Source organism: Leishmania donovani, chromosome 34, assembly GCF_000227135.1.
Source record: "Leishmania donovani BPK282A1 complete genome, chromosome 34".
In the NCBI taxonomy this organism is placed as follows: Eukaryota; Euglenozoa; class Kinetoplastea; order Trypanosomatida; family Trypanosomatidae; genus Leishmania; species Leishmania donovani.
Genome location: NC_018261.1, coordinates 465,950 through 480,120, shown reverse-complemented (window position 1 = coordinate 480,120; position 14,171 = coordinate 465,950). Strand labels below are relative to the sequence as shown.

At 57.4% G+C, this 14,171-nt stretch overlaps 4 protein-coding genes across 4 annotated transcripts in view; all 4 read right to left on the bottom strand.

Moving 5' to 3' along the window:
• LDBPK_341130 (mitochondrial ATP-dependent zinc metallopeptidase, putative) overlaps positions 1–217 on the bottom strand; it is a gene marked incomplete at both ends in the record, with an annotated part of 1,872 nt that extends 1,655 nt beyond the window's left edge. The window contains one exon of the mRNA XM_003864227.1: positions 1–217. This exon is cut by the window's left edge and continues 1,655 nt beyond it. Within this exon, the coding sequence (XP_003864275.1) occupies positions 1–217 (217 nt within the window).
• A 4,171-nt stretch (positions 218–4,388) lies between these two features.
• Positions 4,389–6,491, bottom strand: LDBPK_341120 (hypothetical protein, conserved; the record flags this gene model as incomplete). The annotated part of the gene is made up of 1 exon (XM_003864226.1): positions 4,389–6,491. The coding sequence occupies one exon, from the start codon at positions 6,489–6,491 to the stop codon at positions 4,389–4,391; it is 2,103 nt and encodes a 700-aa protein (XP_003864274.1).
• Positions 6,492–8,816: 2,325 nt separating this feature from the next.
• On the bottom strand, positions 8,817–9,545 carry LDBPK_341110 (uracil phosphoribosyltransferase, putative; the record flags this gene model as incomplete). Its single annotated transcript, XM_003864225.1, has 1 exon — positions 8,817–9,545. The coding sequence occupies one exon, from the start codon at positions 9,543–9,545 to the stop codon at positions 8,817–8,819; it is 729 nt and encodes a 242-aa protein (XP_003864273.1).
• A 1,421-nt stretch (positions 9,546–10,966) lies between these two features.
• On the bottom strand, positions 10,967–11,722 carry LDBPK_341100 (hypothetical protein, conserved; the record flags this gene model as incomplete). The annotated part of the gene is made up of 1 exon (XM_003864224.1): positions 10,967–11,722. One exon carries the CDS (start codon positions 11,720–11,722, stop codon positions 10,967–10,969), a length of 756 nt encoding a protein of 251 aa, XP_003864272.1.
• Between the last annotated feature and the right edge of the window lie 2,449 nt (positions 11,723–14,171).

The window sequence follows — 14,171 nt, the reverse complement described above, 5'->3', positions numbered from 1 at the left end:
CCGCCTTGTAGTTCGACACGTCAGCGTCAAGCCGCGCCTGCGCCGTGTACCACCGGTATCCAATAAGTGCGGAGAGCAACACCGAGAGGATGCCAAGGTGGCGCCACGTCCGCTGCAGCCGTGCCCGTGCCGCGATCTGCGCAATCAGAACGCGCTCCTGCGGCGACATTGTATAGGCGCGCTGCACCGCATCAGTCGGACTGCGCTGCGGCAGCATCTTCGACACGATGTTCTTCGCGTAAAACGCCTCGAACCCGCGCGGCACGACGCGATCTTTGGCGAAGGCGTCATTTACATTCGCCCCCTGTGCTGGTGGCGTCGGCTTCTCTGGCGGTGAAGTCCCTCCTCTTTCGTGCGGCTGCGGCGGCTCCTTTGTGCTAGCCTCGGCACCAGTGCTCGATGGAGACACCGAAGCCGGCGCAGGCGCAAAGACTCCCTCCTCAGATGATGGCGAAGTGGCTCCTTGCCTGCTTGGGGTGCCGGCGGCAGCCACCGTATCCGCAGCTGCGGTGTCCGCCTCGCCCTGCTTCGCTGCTGGCGCGGCCTGCGTTCCCGCAGAAGGTGTCTTCGCCGCCGCCGTCGGCTTGTCAGATGATGACGACGAGGGCGGCAGTGCGGAGGAGGCGCAGAAGCGCACGCTGGCGCTGCAGGCAGGCAAAGTGTACGCCGCCAGCGACCGCCTCGACAGCACGAGCGCTCGTCTGTAGAGCATCTCTACCACGTCCGACTCTGTGTGTGCGTCCCCCAGAGTGCGTGCGATGACGACGACGGGGTGCTGTTGTGTCTTACCTTTGTTTACTGCCGCTCAGTGACAGCGCTACCTCGCTCGCCTCTGGGGCAGCAGCGAAAACACAGCGAATCACAAACAGTTCGTGCCCTGGGTCTGTGTGAGTGACAGAGATGGCAAGAACGGAGAGGAGGAGGAGGAAAGAAGAAATACATGCAAGGGGTTCCGACTGAGAACAGTAGCAACACCAAAACAGACACGGAAAGCAAAAGGTACCAGAGAGCACCAACGCGAAAACGACTACGCCGCTCAGCTGAGACGCTCTCCTCCTCCGACTGAAATTGTACGACGAGGGTGTCAGTGTAGCAACGAAGGGAGAACCCGAAGCCAGCAGAAGCAGCCCGCAAACAAGGATAGGAATAGGAAAGCAAAGAGAAAGGGAAGAGGAGGAGTGACACGAGTTGGCATGATCTGCAGAACGGCACGTGCGACAGGCTTGGGTGACGATACTGCAGCTACCTCGCTATGGAGATGCGGTGGATATGTGCGTCTGAATGCCAAAGCACGAACACATAGATGTGCACACGCTAACTGGGAGTCGGAGGAGCGACGGGGCCCGACGCCGAGCGCGAGTTGTACAGTAAGTGGGGTGAGGCAGTTGAGAAAGGATGGTGAGCGTGTGTCACTCTCTCAACAGTAACGTCGCATGTCTGACCCCGTAAACGACGCTAGGGGATCAACAATGTTCATAGATTCTGTTTCTCTTTTCTTTGGCATATGCGAATATGGCAGCGAATAGCTGCACCGATGACACGTCCCTCCGATACATGTAGCCAAGTGTGTGCACGCGTCCCTGTATGTCGGTGTCCCTGTTTGTTGTGCAAGCCACTGCCATGCGATGGCCAAGTACGGAAACACAGAGACACGTAGAGGCCGGTATGAGCGCGAGCCGCAAACAGGCGCGAGAAGGGATGCCAGTACACTCACCGTCCTTATTGCGATGTGCCGAGTCGTTTTTCTTTTGGCCGCCCCTCCTCGCCCCTGATGATGATGACAGGGGAAGGGGAGGCACACCTCTCAGTGTGTGGTGGTGTCACAAGACTCAGCACCCCTCCCCCACTCTCTGTGTGCTTAGGGAAGCCAAGCAGCCCCTCACCCCCCCCCTGCGCCTGCTAATGCGGGGCCACCTCTGGTGGTGGCAGGGTCCAGAACCCACGACGTGGGGAGGTCAGAGCGATTCGCCGCTACTGATGTCGGGGGACCAGGCCTGGATGGCGTTGCGCCGAAGCGACCTGCGACGGTGAACACGCCTGCGCCAATCCATATGATGGGCGGAGTGCCAGCGTGACTCGAGCATACTCCACCCCGACCCTCGCACTGCCGACTGGTGGTGGTGGTGGGTGGGGGGCCTGAGCCACCCGGAGAGAGACTCGCCAAGTAACGACTGGCACAGTAGGAGCGGCTGTGAGGCGACCTGCAGCACGGGGGGTCGGTAGAGCTTGAGGCCGAGGCGGTGCTCCGATGACTGAGTCGGCGCATTGCTGCAGCGCGTGTGTCTACGGCTGCCTTGCACCACGCGAGGTGGGGGCCTGTGGGGCCGGCCAGAGGGGTGGAGTGGTGCTTGGCTCCTGCTGTGTGGCCCAGAAGGGACACGCGTTGGGTGGGGGGAGGGGAAGTGTTCAGTCGGGAGCAGTCACACTGCCAACATCTACACACACGAACAGAAAGAATCCTTTGAGCGCACGCTGGCACAGAGTCGGTGCTACGCTTATCGCGCTCGCGTGCGCTCATCTCTTGTAAGGCACTACAAGCGGCGATGCCATTCGGATGGCACGAGTGGCCACAGCTCTCCAGACTTTGCTGCACGCACTGCGCACAGGAGAAAGCGCTCACCTGCATGCGCGAGCGGTCCATTTCAGCACCACAACCACGACAAGGCCCACGAACGCTGCGACGCACAGCAAGCACTGCACCGCGCGAGACGGCGTCTCCTTAGCGAACTCTACAAGTGAATGGGCCCACCATCGCCCCATCCGGATTCAGCGCCGCTAGCTCAAAACAAGCACGCAGAAGCACGGGCTAGCAGACACTTTTGCAATGGCCTGCAGTGGCTTCTAACGGTATACTGCAGATGGGCGGCGCGGGTCATGGAGCCGTCGCACGTACCAATAAGGCCCCTGACCCCGTAACGTCACGCGATGCCCCACTAGCAAGCACGGACCATCAACAGCATCCGTGAAGCAGCCCTGCTGAAGCGCGCACGACAACCACCCAAATGGCATTGTCCTTTACTAGAGAGAGCTGCAGCTCAAAATGAAGAAACACGGAGGATAGGAAACGGTGCTTCTCCACAGCAGCAGCAGCCAAATGCTTACCCCCATGCTGGACGTGGAAAGCACAGCTGAGGCCAAGAGGTGCGCATCTTCTGCGTAAGCCTGTGGACCCCAGGGTAGGCGGATATGTGCTGGTATTTGTTTACAATGTGCGGCAGGGGGAGGGAGGTGCAGAGTTGTCGCCTCTGCCGGTGAGAACGCGCTTCCATTGGTCTGCATGGAGTCGTTTGCCGCGCCTATGGGCAGCGCCGCGTTCACACACACGCGCCCGCATATGTAAAGCGGAAAAAAAAAAGGTGAGCAGGAAAGCAACACGCGCAGCACCTTCAGAGGCACTACGAAGGTCACATCTTTGAGGGTCGAGAAGGGCTAGTCACAATCAGACGAGAGAGAAAGAAGACGGTACAACGAGAAGCAAGAGAATAGGGAGGATACTGCTCGCGCACAGAGAGGGAGCTTCACGGAAGGTGCATGATTTCATGAGAGGCTCAGCGCAGGTAGAGTGCGAGGGAGGGGGTACGTTGACAAGATGAAGAATATGGAGGCATGAGAAAGCCGCCCCCATGCCTCCAGAGGAGGAATACGGTGCGCGCTCTGTTTTACTCTCTCGTCTGCTTGCTTGTTTTTTTTGTTGTTATCGGGATGCACACGCCTAATTCTCGGCGCAGACGTACCTGTACTTGCATCCTCGACTTATACGGAAAATGTAAAGAGAGTTTTCCACGGGGTGGAATGGGGCAAGTGGGGAGCGCAGCACGACGGTGCTCATGCTCGTGCTGCCTTAGCTTCCAGTGTACTCCCCCCCCCCCTTTACGGCTCCTCGCAGAGTGCTTCCACGTGTCAAAGAGCAACACGACACATGTAGAGAAGAATGGGGGTGGATGAGTGTAGAACGCGACCACAGGTAACGCAACACCGCGCTCACAAGCGCGACAGCGTTCGGAAAGAAACGCATCAGAAAAGGAAATAATTAGGATCGAACAGGGGTGGGTGCACACACACGCAAGCAGCGGACCGTCGCGTTTCATCGAGGCTCATCTTCCCTCTCGCCTTTGACTTTGAATTGCGCAGACGACGAGAGCTGGTAGCTGTTTCGTGCCACGAGGAAAGGGAAGTTCGCGCCTCCCGCCTCCCCTTCTCCCGCCGTCACAGTGGCACATTCCGAGCCAAGCCTTCCCTCTCCTTTGCCGATGTATCCCTCTCTTCGCGGTTCGCCTTTTTTTCTTTCGTTTTTTTTTGCCCCGCGACCGCTTTGCCCACACCTTTCCGCCTGCATCTCGACGAGAGGTCAGGTGCAGCGGGCGAAAAGAAGCCGTGGTGCTTCATCGTCACGTCTTCGTCGCAGTCGCTACAGCCTCGGGTGTGTCCGGTTCCGCCTTGAGGCTGGACTCCACGTACGCTATCTGAAGGTCCAACATGCTCGACGGTGCGTAGAAGCGGCGCAGCAGCTCCACCGCCTTGTCCGCATGCACCTTCTTTTCTGCAGGACTAACGGCGAGGAAAGCGAGACGGGTGTGCTCGTTGATGAGTTCCGCCCTGTTGTCATTCTTGTGAATTTCTATGTTCAGTCGCAGGGCCTCCTGCAAGTGTTCCACGCACTTGTCTCGCTGCTCCAGGTGGAAGTAGGCCTGGGCGAGGGCGTCGTGCGTCTTGATGAGCATCCACTGTGGTGGGTGTGGCGGCGGGCAAATGTACCGCATGACAATCTCATAGCTTTGCAGTAGCACTGTGACAGCCGTGGCGTAGTTGCGCTCTCGCACTAGGCGGCGCCCTTTCTGATAGTAGTCGGACGCCTGGATGTACTTATCCTTCTCCGCCGTCGGCACCGGCTCATCGACCTGGTTGCGGCATGACCGACAGCCGCAGAAAAAACCGTAGCGGTCGCGCAGGGTCTGCAATCGATGGCGCATGCTGTGGAAAGAGAAGCATGATATGCCGCCGTACGACACCGTCAGTTCCTCGCCCTCCATGACAGGGCGAATGGCACGAACGATGAGCCGGGCACACGAGCCCTGCGGGTTGCCCTCAAACGATACGTAGCAGTTCGGGTCGCAGGCGTGGTTGAAGAGTGCGCCGATTGCGTATACCGCCTTGCCAAGGCGCGCCACCACCGTGTTTGTCTGCAGAAGCGTCGAGCTGTTGGCTTCTGAAGGCGCAGCGGTGGTTCGCATCATGCACGTCACATCCACCGCGTTGAGTAGAATCTGTCGTTGCGCCTTGCGTAGCTGCTCTGCCTCAGGCTCTGTCAGCGCACCCACATAGAAGCCGATCGTGGCGACGATCGACTCGCAGCCGCCGACGGCCGCGTTCGACTGTAGCTCGCGGCTGAAGCTGCCTTCCAGGGTGCGAATGTGATTAGCGCCAAAGTCGTTCTCCGTCACAGGGTCGAGCTCGGGGGAAGCGGAGAGTTCCGCGAGGTCCGGGTATGCGCGCATGCCGAGAATCATGCGGTACGCCAGCAGCGCATCATTGGGGCAGCAGAGAAAGAAAGGGTGATGACTCTCGTGTTGGCCGTAGTGCTCCCACGCGGCCTTCGCACATGCCGGGCTGCAGAAGAAGCCGCGTGACTTGAGGTGGTGCTGCCGGTACTCGTCACCGTGGTAGAGACAGGCGCTGTGCTGCAGGCAGTACGAGCATACGGACAGCAGTGCCTCGGTGCGAGCCACAATGGCGTACGGGGCTTCTTCTAGCACCGGCCCCTCCGTCAGCCGACTGGCCGCTACAAGACCGCGCCCCTTCGCAGATCGCTCTATCCGCACCTCTCCGTTCACATGCGCGCGCGGAGGCAGGCACGCTGCCGAAATACCGCTCGTAGCCTCGCCAAACACCTTAGCCATATCTGCTGGCGAGTTGGCGGCATCGCTCGACTCCTGCTTCGAGGCCTCGATATCCTTCTGGCCCAGCTCTGTGAAGCCAAGCTCCACGAGGGAGCGGCCACGGCGCTGCAACGCCTTCCAGTAAGTCGGCTGGTATTGCACCGCGCGGTCCGCGTCGACGCAGGCGTCGGCGTAGCGATGCTCGTCGAAGAAAACTGTGCTACGGTTATTGAGCAGCACCGCCAGCGTCTCTGGCGTCTCGGCGCACAGGAGCCCGTTTGTGTAAGAGAGAGCTGCCTGCTGATGCAGCCGCCTCTTATACTCGGCGTTACCCTTCTCCTTCCACTTGAGCGCCATTGTCTCGTCAAGGCCAGAGACTTGTCTGGCTGTCTCGAAGAATCCGTCAAGGCGTGCAAACACATCGGGCTTTTTGGCACTCAGCAGCATGAGAAGTTCCCCTATGGGGAGCTCGCCGCCGTTGACTGGGAAATCCTCCTGCAACTCCTGCAGAAAAGGGTACAGGTCACCCGAATTCTGATCCGTCATCGGCTTTTTCGACTCGGCGCCGTCCGTGCCACTGGCCGGCGCAGTGCTGTGTGCGCTCGAGGACGACATGTAGACGCGTCGATGCAACGTGTTCCAAGTTAAGAAGGAAGAAGAGCTGTGATCACAGCGGTGGCTCTGCTTTTCGTCTATATCTTTCTTGTCTGCGTGTGCGTTGCTCAGTTGTTGGGTCTCCGTTTATGAGGGAGAGGGAGTGGCGCACTGGAGGTAGAAGGCTGACGAAAGTCAGAAGACAAAAGGAGAGGGAAGCTGGTACGAGTAAAGAGGGAAGGGGAAAGGGAGCCGGGGGTACGAAGGCAGCGCACAAGCAAGGGAAGAAGTACAGAAAGGGCGAAAAGGCACGAAACAAGGAAAGGGAGAGAGAGAGCACGAAGGCACCTGAGGTCTGTCCGCCTGTGCACGCACAAGAAGAACGTACACAAATACACACGGGCTCTGGATCTACAGAGTGCGCCAAAGCCCCAGCCCACCACGGAGAAAGAAAAACAGCGACCCGTAGCAGAGAGGAGGGTTTAAAAGAGGGAAGGAGGGGGAGGGAGATGCGGCACACAGATGCACACCAACGGAGACAGGCAGACCACACGCGGCGGAATGGGGACGCAGTGTTGTGGGAAATACAAAACAAAGCAAACGCGATTTTTTGGGGGGAGGGAGGGGAGGGGCGTCGCAAACTGGTGGAGAGCCGCCTTTTCCCGTGCTGCTGATCAATGAGTTCAGCTTCGCTTATTTTTCGGTTACCTTTGTGTGTATCACAGCGTGCGTACGCGTGCGTGTCGAGTTCCTTCGTTGTTGTTTTCTGTGTGGACCTCTGGCAGACACCCGCGTGGTGGATGGAGGTGCGAGGGGGGAGCAGTGAGATGCCACATGATAAGAAACACCAAGAGAACAGAGACGTTGGAGATTGAAGCAAAAAAAAAAATGAAGGAACCTCATAGAGCATAGAGAAAAGCGGAAGAAGGGGCTGGTGGTGCCATTCAGAGTAGAACGCGCAGAGGACTGAATCACCTCAGGGTTAGATGCTACCGCTTCGCAGGGCGTTTCCGCTGGCTCCTCACTCCGCAGGGTGATGTGAACGGTGTGTCTCGGAGTCAGTCATTGCGGGCTGCTTTGTTTGCAGCAACCTCGCTTTCTCGTTCCCACATCCCCCTCCCCTCCTACTCTTCTCCGAGTGCCTCATAATCTTGAACAGAACAAAGAGGTGCAGTATGGCCTACATAGCTGCGCGCTCCCAGGAGAAAAGAGTGATCAGTGTAGCGTGAAACGGACCGCGCGAACACTCATTCTGTTTCGATTTAAGAGCTGCTGTACTGACGCTGAAAGACCACGTTTATCAGTAGATTTTAGTACGAGTGCTTGTGGGCACGTGCGTGCGTACTATGCTCTGCTCGCATGCGCATGCAGTTCCGACGGCCTCGTAAGTCCCGATGACAAGGAGAATGACAGGAGGAAGACGCGTGATGGGGGAGGAAAAGAGTTTGGGGCAGTGTGGCCGAAGGAGTGCCACGCAGGAGCACAGAGTTGTGCAGACAGAGAGAGACTCTCTCGAAGACACTAGAATACGCCAGCTCACGCCGTCACACGGCTCCTGATACACCTTTTCCCAGCCTACATCAATCCCGCTCCGTCCTTTGGCGGATCAAATTCGAAGACCAAGCACGCACACTGCGAACACAGACACGCTCAGTCGCACATGTAGACACGCTTACATGCACATATATGCACGTCGACATCGTCACCACAGTCACGGCAGGTTCTAAGCAGGGTGCATGCACATGGGAATGCAAAGATTGCGATGGAGCACGCAGCTCTATTATTAGGGGCGAAGAAGTGAAAAAAAAAAAAAAACACATGGTGAATGTGAAACAAAGCCATGGCGAAACCCTCGTCCGCTCTTCTCTCTCTCTCTCTCTCTGTGTGTGCGGGTATGCGTGAATTACCTTATTCCTGTTTCTCGTTTTCTTTTCCGTCGTCATTAGAGATGATGCTGTTAGTGGAGATGCCGGCCTTGTAGCCGCGGCTGCTATCACAACAGACACCAGGATTCGGGGAAGAGGGGAGCTGTCGTACACGATGGTCGAGGGAAAATGAGAAAACGGCAACGCACCTGTCGACATTGTATATGCTCTGCTTGTATATAGCAAGTCATGCGCAGCGGAAATGGGGGGAGAGCTCCGACCGCTGCACGAGCGAAGGAGAGCGAAGAAACGACTGAAGAGAATGAAAAAAGGGGGAGGGGCGACGAGCGGCACCACCGCTGTGACTCGACACCTCCCCCTCCTCCGTGTATGCCTCGCCTTTCCCCACATCCTGCCGTCCTCATTGAGCATCCACGTTTTCTTCTATTTTTCCCTTGTGAGCGCAACGGTTTGTTTGCGTTCACTCCGATATCGTGCCGAAATAGCGGTCGCCAAAGTCACCGAGGCCGGGCAGGATGTACCTGTTCTCGTCCAAGTCGTCGTCGATGGCGGCGGTCACAATCTGGATTTTGGGGAACCGAGCGAGATATTTCCTGATTCCTGCGGGGGCGGAGATAAGATTCAAGAAGATGATGTTTTCCTCGAGCACGCCGTACTCGTTGATCAGGATCTCCGTCGCCTTGATGACGCTGCCGCCGGTCGCGCACATCGGGTCCAGCAGCAGCACGCGGCGCGAGGCTACGTCTGTGGGCAACTTGCTATAGGTGAAGCGTGCATCGGGAGTCTTGTCGGTGCTCGTCTCGTCGCGTTGGACGAGGATCTTGCCGATGCGGACACCGGGGCACATCTCACGCAGCACGCGCTCCATCGACTCGCCAGCTCGCATGATGGAAACGCCGATGATGCCGCGGTCGTCCGGCCGAACGCCCCTGTACACAGCACCTACTGGTGTGATGACATTAAACGGCTTCACAGGGATCAAGCACAGCGCCGCCTCAAGGATGAGGCGTATGATGCGCTCTGAGTAAAAGATGAAGTCCGTGCGCTGAGTTTCCACGTCGCGGATGACAGTGAAGAGGAAGTGAAGCTGCGGCGTCTGCGGCAGCAAGTGGAGGTGTCCGGGGAACATGTTCAGAATCTGCATGGTGCTCTCGCGATCCGTTGGCGAAGTGCCTTCCTGCTGAGACATCTTGTGTTTTCGACCTCGAAAATGTTCACGAAGAGAGAACAGAAAATGAGAAAGCAGAGAAGCTGAAGCCAGGTTCTCTGCGTATATGCTCGTGTGCGTGTGCGTATGTGCGCTCTCTCTCTCTCTCGAGACAGACTACTTATGTTGTTGTTTGCTTCGGTTGCCCGTTTACAAACCCTATCCTATCCATGTGAGTGTATGCCTCTCTGTGCAAGGCTGATGGCGCGAACGTTGCAGGCCCTGCACGTCAGCGTCTCATGCAGAGAAGAGGGAGGGAGCGAGGGAGCGACGAAACAGCACGAGGGGTGGAATTCGCTGTTGTTGTTTTTCGTTCGCTTCGCAACTATTCATCAGCGTGCGTGGTAGGAGTACACAAAAAAAAAGGACAAGAAAATGAAGGGAAGCGAAGGAATATAGTGGAGGGGGAAAGGGGAGAGGGCGCAAAGAGCAGGAGGCGAAGAGAGTGCGACAGCGATCCATCGGCAGCGGCAGCATACATACGGGGAGGGCCAAAGAAGCCCAACGAGGGGGAGCGAGAGCGAGAGAGAAAGTGAGAGTGAGACCTGGCGCGTAGCAAACGGAAACAGAAAGGGAGGCGGCCACGCGGGACACATGAGGAAAGAGGGGCAGAAAGGAAAGGGCACACAAAGGCGCGGAGAGCCAGGGTGCGTGAATGGAGCGAGGATGGTGTCTGCCGTTGCACGCACACGTGCGGGAGGGCTAGTACGTCCATTATAGCTCGAGTTCGCCTTTCAAAATAGAGGAAGCAGGAGGGCAGCTGTCGATGCTCGAATACATCGGCCTCGCACAAGCGCACACACTTGTGCATCCCTCACGGCCCTCATCAAAGGTCCTCGTCTAGAGCTCACTTTCGGCTTTTTTATGCATTTTTGCTTCTTTATACAAGTGGAAAGAATGGCGACGGTATAAGAGCAAGACAGGTGGGGGCACCGGACGAGAGACAGCAAGCCGAGGCTGGCACGACAATGAAAGCTCCAATAGGCTAGACGCTCCCTGTACATCGAAAAACGAAAGAAAAGAGAAAAAGGAGGCGCTTATCGATGCCCTCCTCGAGCCTCTTTCACTCCCCCTAGCTCTCAGAGCTCCGCCAAAGACGTGCCGGACGAGAAATGGGAAAGGAAGGGGAGATGGCGACAGTGATGAGAGAGGCAAACACATCCACACAGCATGCACCTTAGCCTGCGAAAAAAAAAAAGAACATCGATATCCGCCCCGGAGGCTGCAGAAGAAGAGAGCAGAGAATAGAGCAGGGCCGAGGGAGGGGAAGTGCCTATTGAGGGGCTCAGGCGTTACGTTGCGCGGGCGAATGACTTCCAACCTCCCCCCCTCCTCACCGCTTGGCACCTGTGCATCGCTTGTGTTCTGCACCACCACCAACACTACCCCGTAGAGCCATACCTTCACTTTTTGAAGCGACCTTTCATGCTGACCAAGCGGCGGAAGTCCTCGAGGCTGATGCGGCCGTCGCCGTCGAAGTCGGCCGTGCTCACCAGAACTGCAAGCTCCTCTTCGGTCAGCTCGCCGAACCCGACGCGCGCCATGATGCAGGAGAGGACTTCCTCCTCCACGTAGTGCGTGTTGTGAGGGTCGTAGATGCGGAAGGCTTCGCCGACGGCGTCGAAGCCGATGTCTGCGCTCCGGATGCCTTGGTTTCCGTGCGCGCTGACGAGGTACGCGTCGAAGCTAGCGTTGAATGCTGAGCGCGTGTTTTGTGCATTTTGCCCTTCTGCCTGGCCGGCTTGAGCGGCGCCAAAGGTCCGCTGGAGCTGCTGAAATGAGTTGATGAGGTCCCACAGCTGATCGACGTCGAGGCCGGCGCGCGCGCCGGCTGTGTGCGACCCTCCCGCACCGCTGGCAACTCCTTCGCCTGGCAAAGCGCCATCGATATGAGCCGTATCGCCGCCTTCGTCGACGGATAAGTTCGAGGGACGCGCCGATGAGGCGGCCAGGGCAAGTGACGAGGTTGTGGGCCCGCGGGTGCTGCCACCGCAACCGTCAGCAGCACCACCGTGCCGCGCTGCTGCGCCGGACCTCGCCGCACTGGATGCAGCACCGCCGCCGCCTGTGGAGCCGCTGGGGTCTTCAACGAGAAATTTGTACTCTTTGCTTGTCAGGTGTGGGTAGAAGGCGGAGAGACGGTGCTTGAGATTTCCCATGGTGAGCAGGCCGCTGCCGTTCACGTCGAGAAACTCGAAGGCGGCAGCCACGTCTTCGCGGGTGAGTTGAAAGGGTAGCAGCTCCTCGTGATCGTGCAAAACATCGCACGAATACAACGGAGAGCCATTCACTGCCTCATCACCTCTACCGCGCCCGCCATAGTGCTCGCGAGCATCAGCATCATCACCTGCGCCGCGAACAAACGACGTGTCAAGGCTCAGATCACTGCTGTGCAGCAGACCGCCGACATCGCCGCCGATAGTGGGATCAAACTTCACGCTGCGGCTTAACTTCGGGCGTGCTGGTGAAGCGACGACGGACGTCGTTGAGGAGGTGTTCACCACCGAGGTCCGAGGCGTTCCGTTAGTGCTAACGGCGGATGGTGAGCATAACGGGTCCATCACTCCTGAAGAAGGTGGGAAAGAGAATGAGAGAAGACTACAAACACAAAAAGAGGGGAAGAAGAGGAAGAGAAATGGAGCCTCACTCGCACTCAGCAGGTAGGACGAGAGATTGGGCAGACGCGTGTGTGGCTGTGCTCGAACGTCCTCCAGATCACACAAGAACAACAGACTAAAAAAAGAAGTCCGATGTGCTCTACTCTCTTTTTGCTGCCACACAAAAATGGAAGGAGGCGAAATGCTTTGTGGCAATCACACACACACACACACGCACACGCACAGTCACGCCAAAAAGATCCTGCAGCACGCCTCGCCTCACGCCAGGGTTCGTGTCGAACGCTGCTGAGCGTTTTCTTTTTCGTTTTCTTCGGATGCTTGCCTGCGTGCTTGTCTTTGGTGCGGGGCTTGGTTTGTGTACACGCACGCAGTTGGTGATGGCGCGTGCGGCTGCAAAGCCGCATACACATTCCGAGAAAAGTGAAAGAAAAGCAGCAGACATGATCGTGACTGTTGAAATGGGGCAAGCATTACAAGCACGTGCGTGTGCCCAGGGGGTCTCGGTAGGCGACCGTAAAGGTGGGTAAGGGGCACCTCCACTTCGCTGCAAATACACGCGCATTGGAGCACGCTGTGTAACGGCAGCCCATAAAAGAACGAGCAGAGCACTCATGAGCGCTTCATAGTACTTGGCTTGCTTACATACATACCCTTGATGTTTGCTACGACGGCGACAACCTATGCACCCGAGGACTGAAAAAGGGAAGAGAGGGTGGCGCACAGTTGCCGTGCAGTGAAGCAGCCTTGAGGGCACAGCAACCGATACCTTTCAAATGGGGAAGAAGCCCTTTTCTGTGTGATAAGACCGCCTTGAATCCCACGAAACTGCTCACCTTTCTCGTTGGCCCCACTCTTCTGTCCACCTCGTGTGCCTGTCCTTCGTAATCCCCTTTCCCTCTATGGAGTCTAGCGTCACTGCTCTTGCGGGGACACGCATGCATCGAGAGAGACGGACAGAAAGAACGAGAAATCGGTGGCACTGCCGTCGAAAGCGGGGAAGAAAATCAAAGAGCGAGGCAAGAGAAAGCGGTTTGCCTCTTGTGCATCATCGCGGCAGCACCGCACAGATGTGACAAGGTGAGCTCATAGTCTTGTTTTCCTTTGGAGGTTGCTCATTCCTTTTTTTTTGTGCTTCCTCCGCCCTCCGCAGCGTCCTCTAATATCTCGCGCATCGTCGCCTTTTGTTTGTCTCTCTTCTTCGCCGCTGTCGCTCAAGTTGCCGGTCATGGGGAGCGGGGCGGAGGGAGATGGGTTGACGCGGCGAAAACTAGAAGCGGAAGATGACGGAGGCAGGGAAGGAGGCTGAAGACAGGAACACTCACGAACGTAGAAGAGCTGTACCGCAGATACGGAGACAGGAGACAGTTCAATAATGAAAAAAAAAGGGCTGTTTAGCACTCAAGCACGCTTCGCATGCGCACACTTCAGTGGCACCTTGCAGCGCACGCAGCAGACAGACAGACAGACAGGCACACACACACACACACACACACACATACAAGCGCACACACAAGACAGAAGAAGCCGAAAGAAAAGGAGAAAACAAAACGGAGAGGGGAAAGCGAGCGCAAAGTACAAGAACGCCATCTAGCTCGCCGTATCATCCCTGATCGCAATGTGGGCACGCGGGCGTGCATGCTCACACCACTCTCAGTCACCACCGGATCCCCCCCATCCCCCACACACACGCGAGCGCGCGGAGGAGAGCAACAACATCAGAAACCACAGATGCGCAGAGACACTAAAAGTCGTAGGATCGCGTTGGTGAATGAAGTAAGCACACGTAAACAAGACAAGATGCGAACAGATGTGGACATGGTGGTCAGATGGGAGTGGTCGGAGAAGGGCCGGCGAGGAGGAGAGAGAGAAACCGTGATTAGCGGAGGTACGAAGGGAGGGAGAGACTCAAGAGAAGCAGACGTGGCAAGATGTCGACGCACTGACGTCCGCCATCGCCCCCTCCACATCCGATGGCTGGCTACCAAAGTTA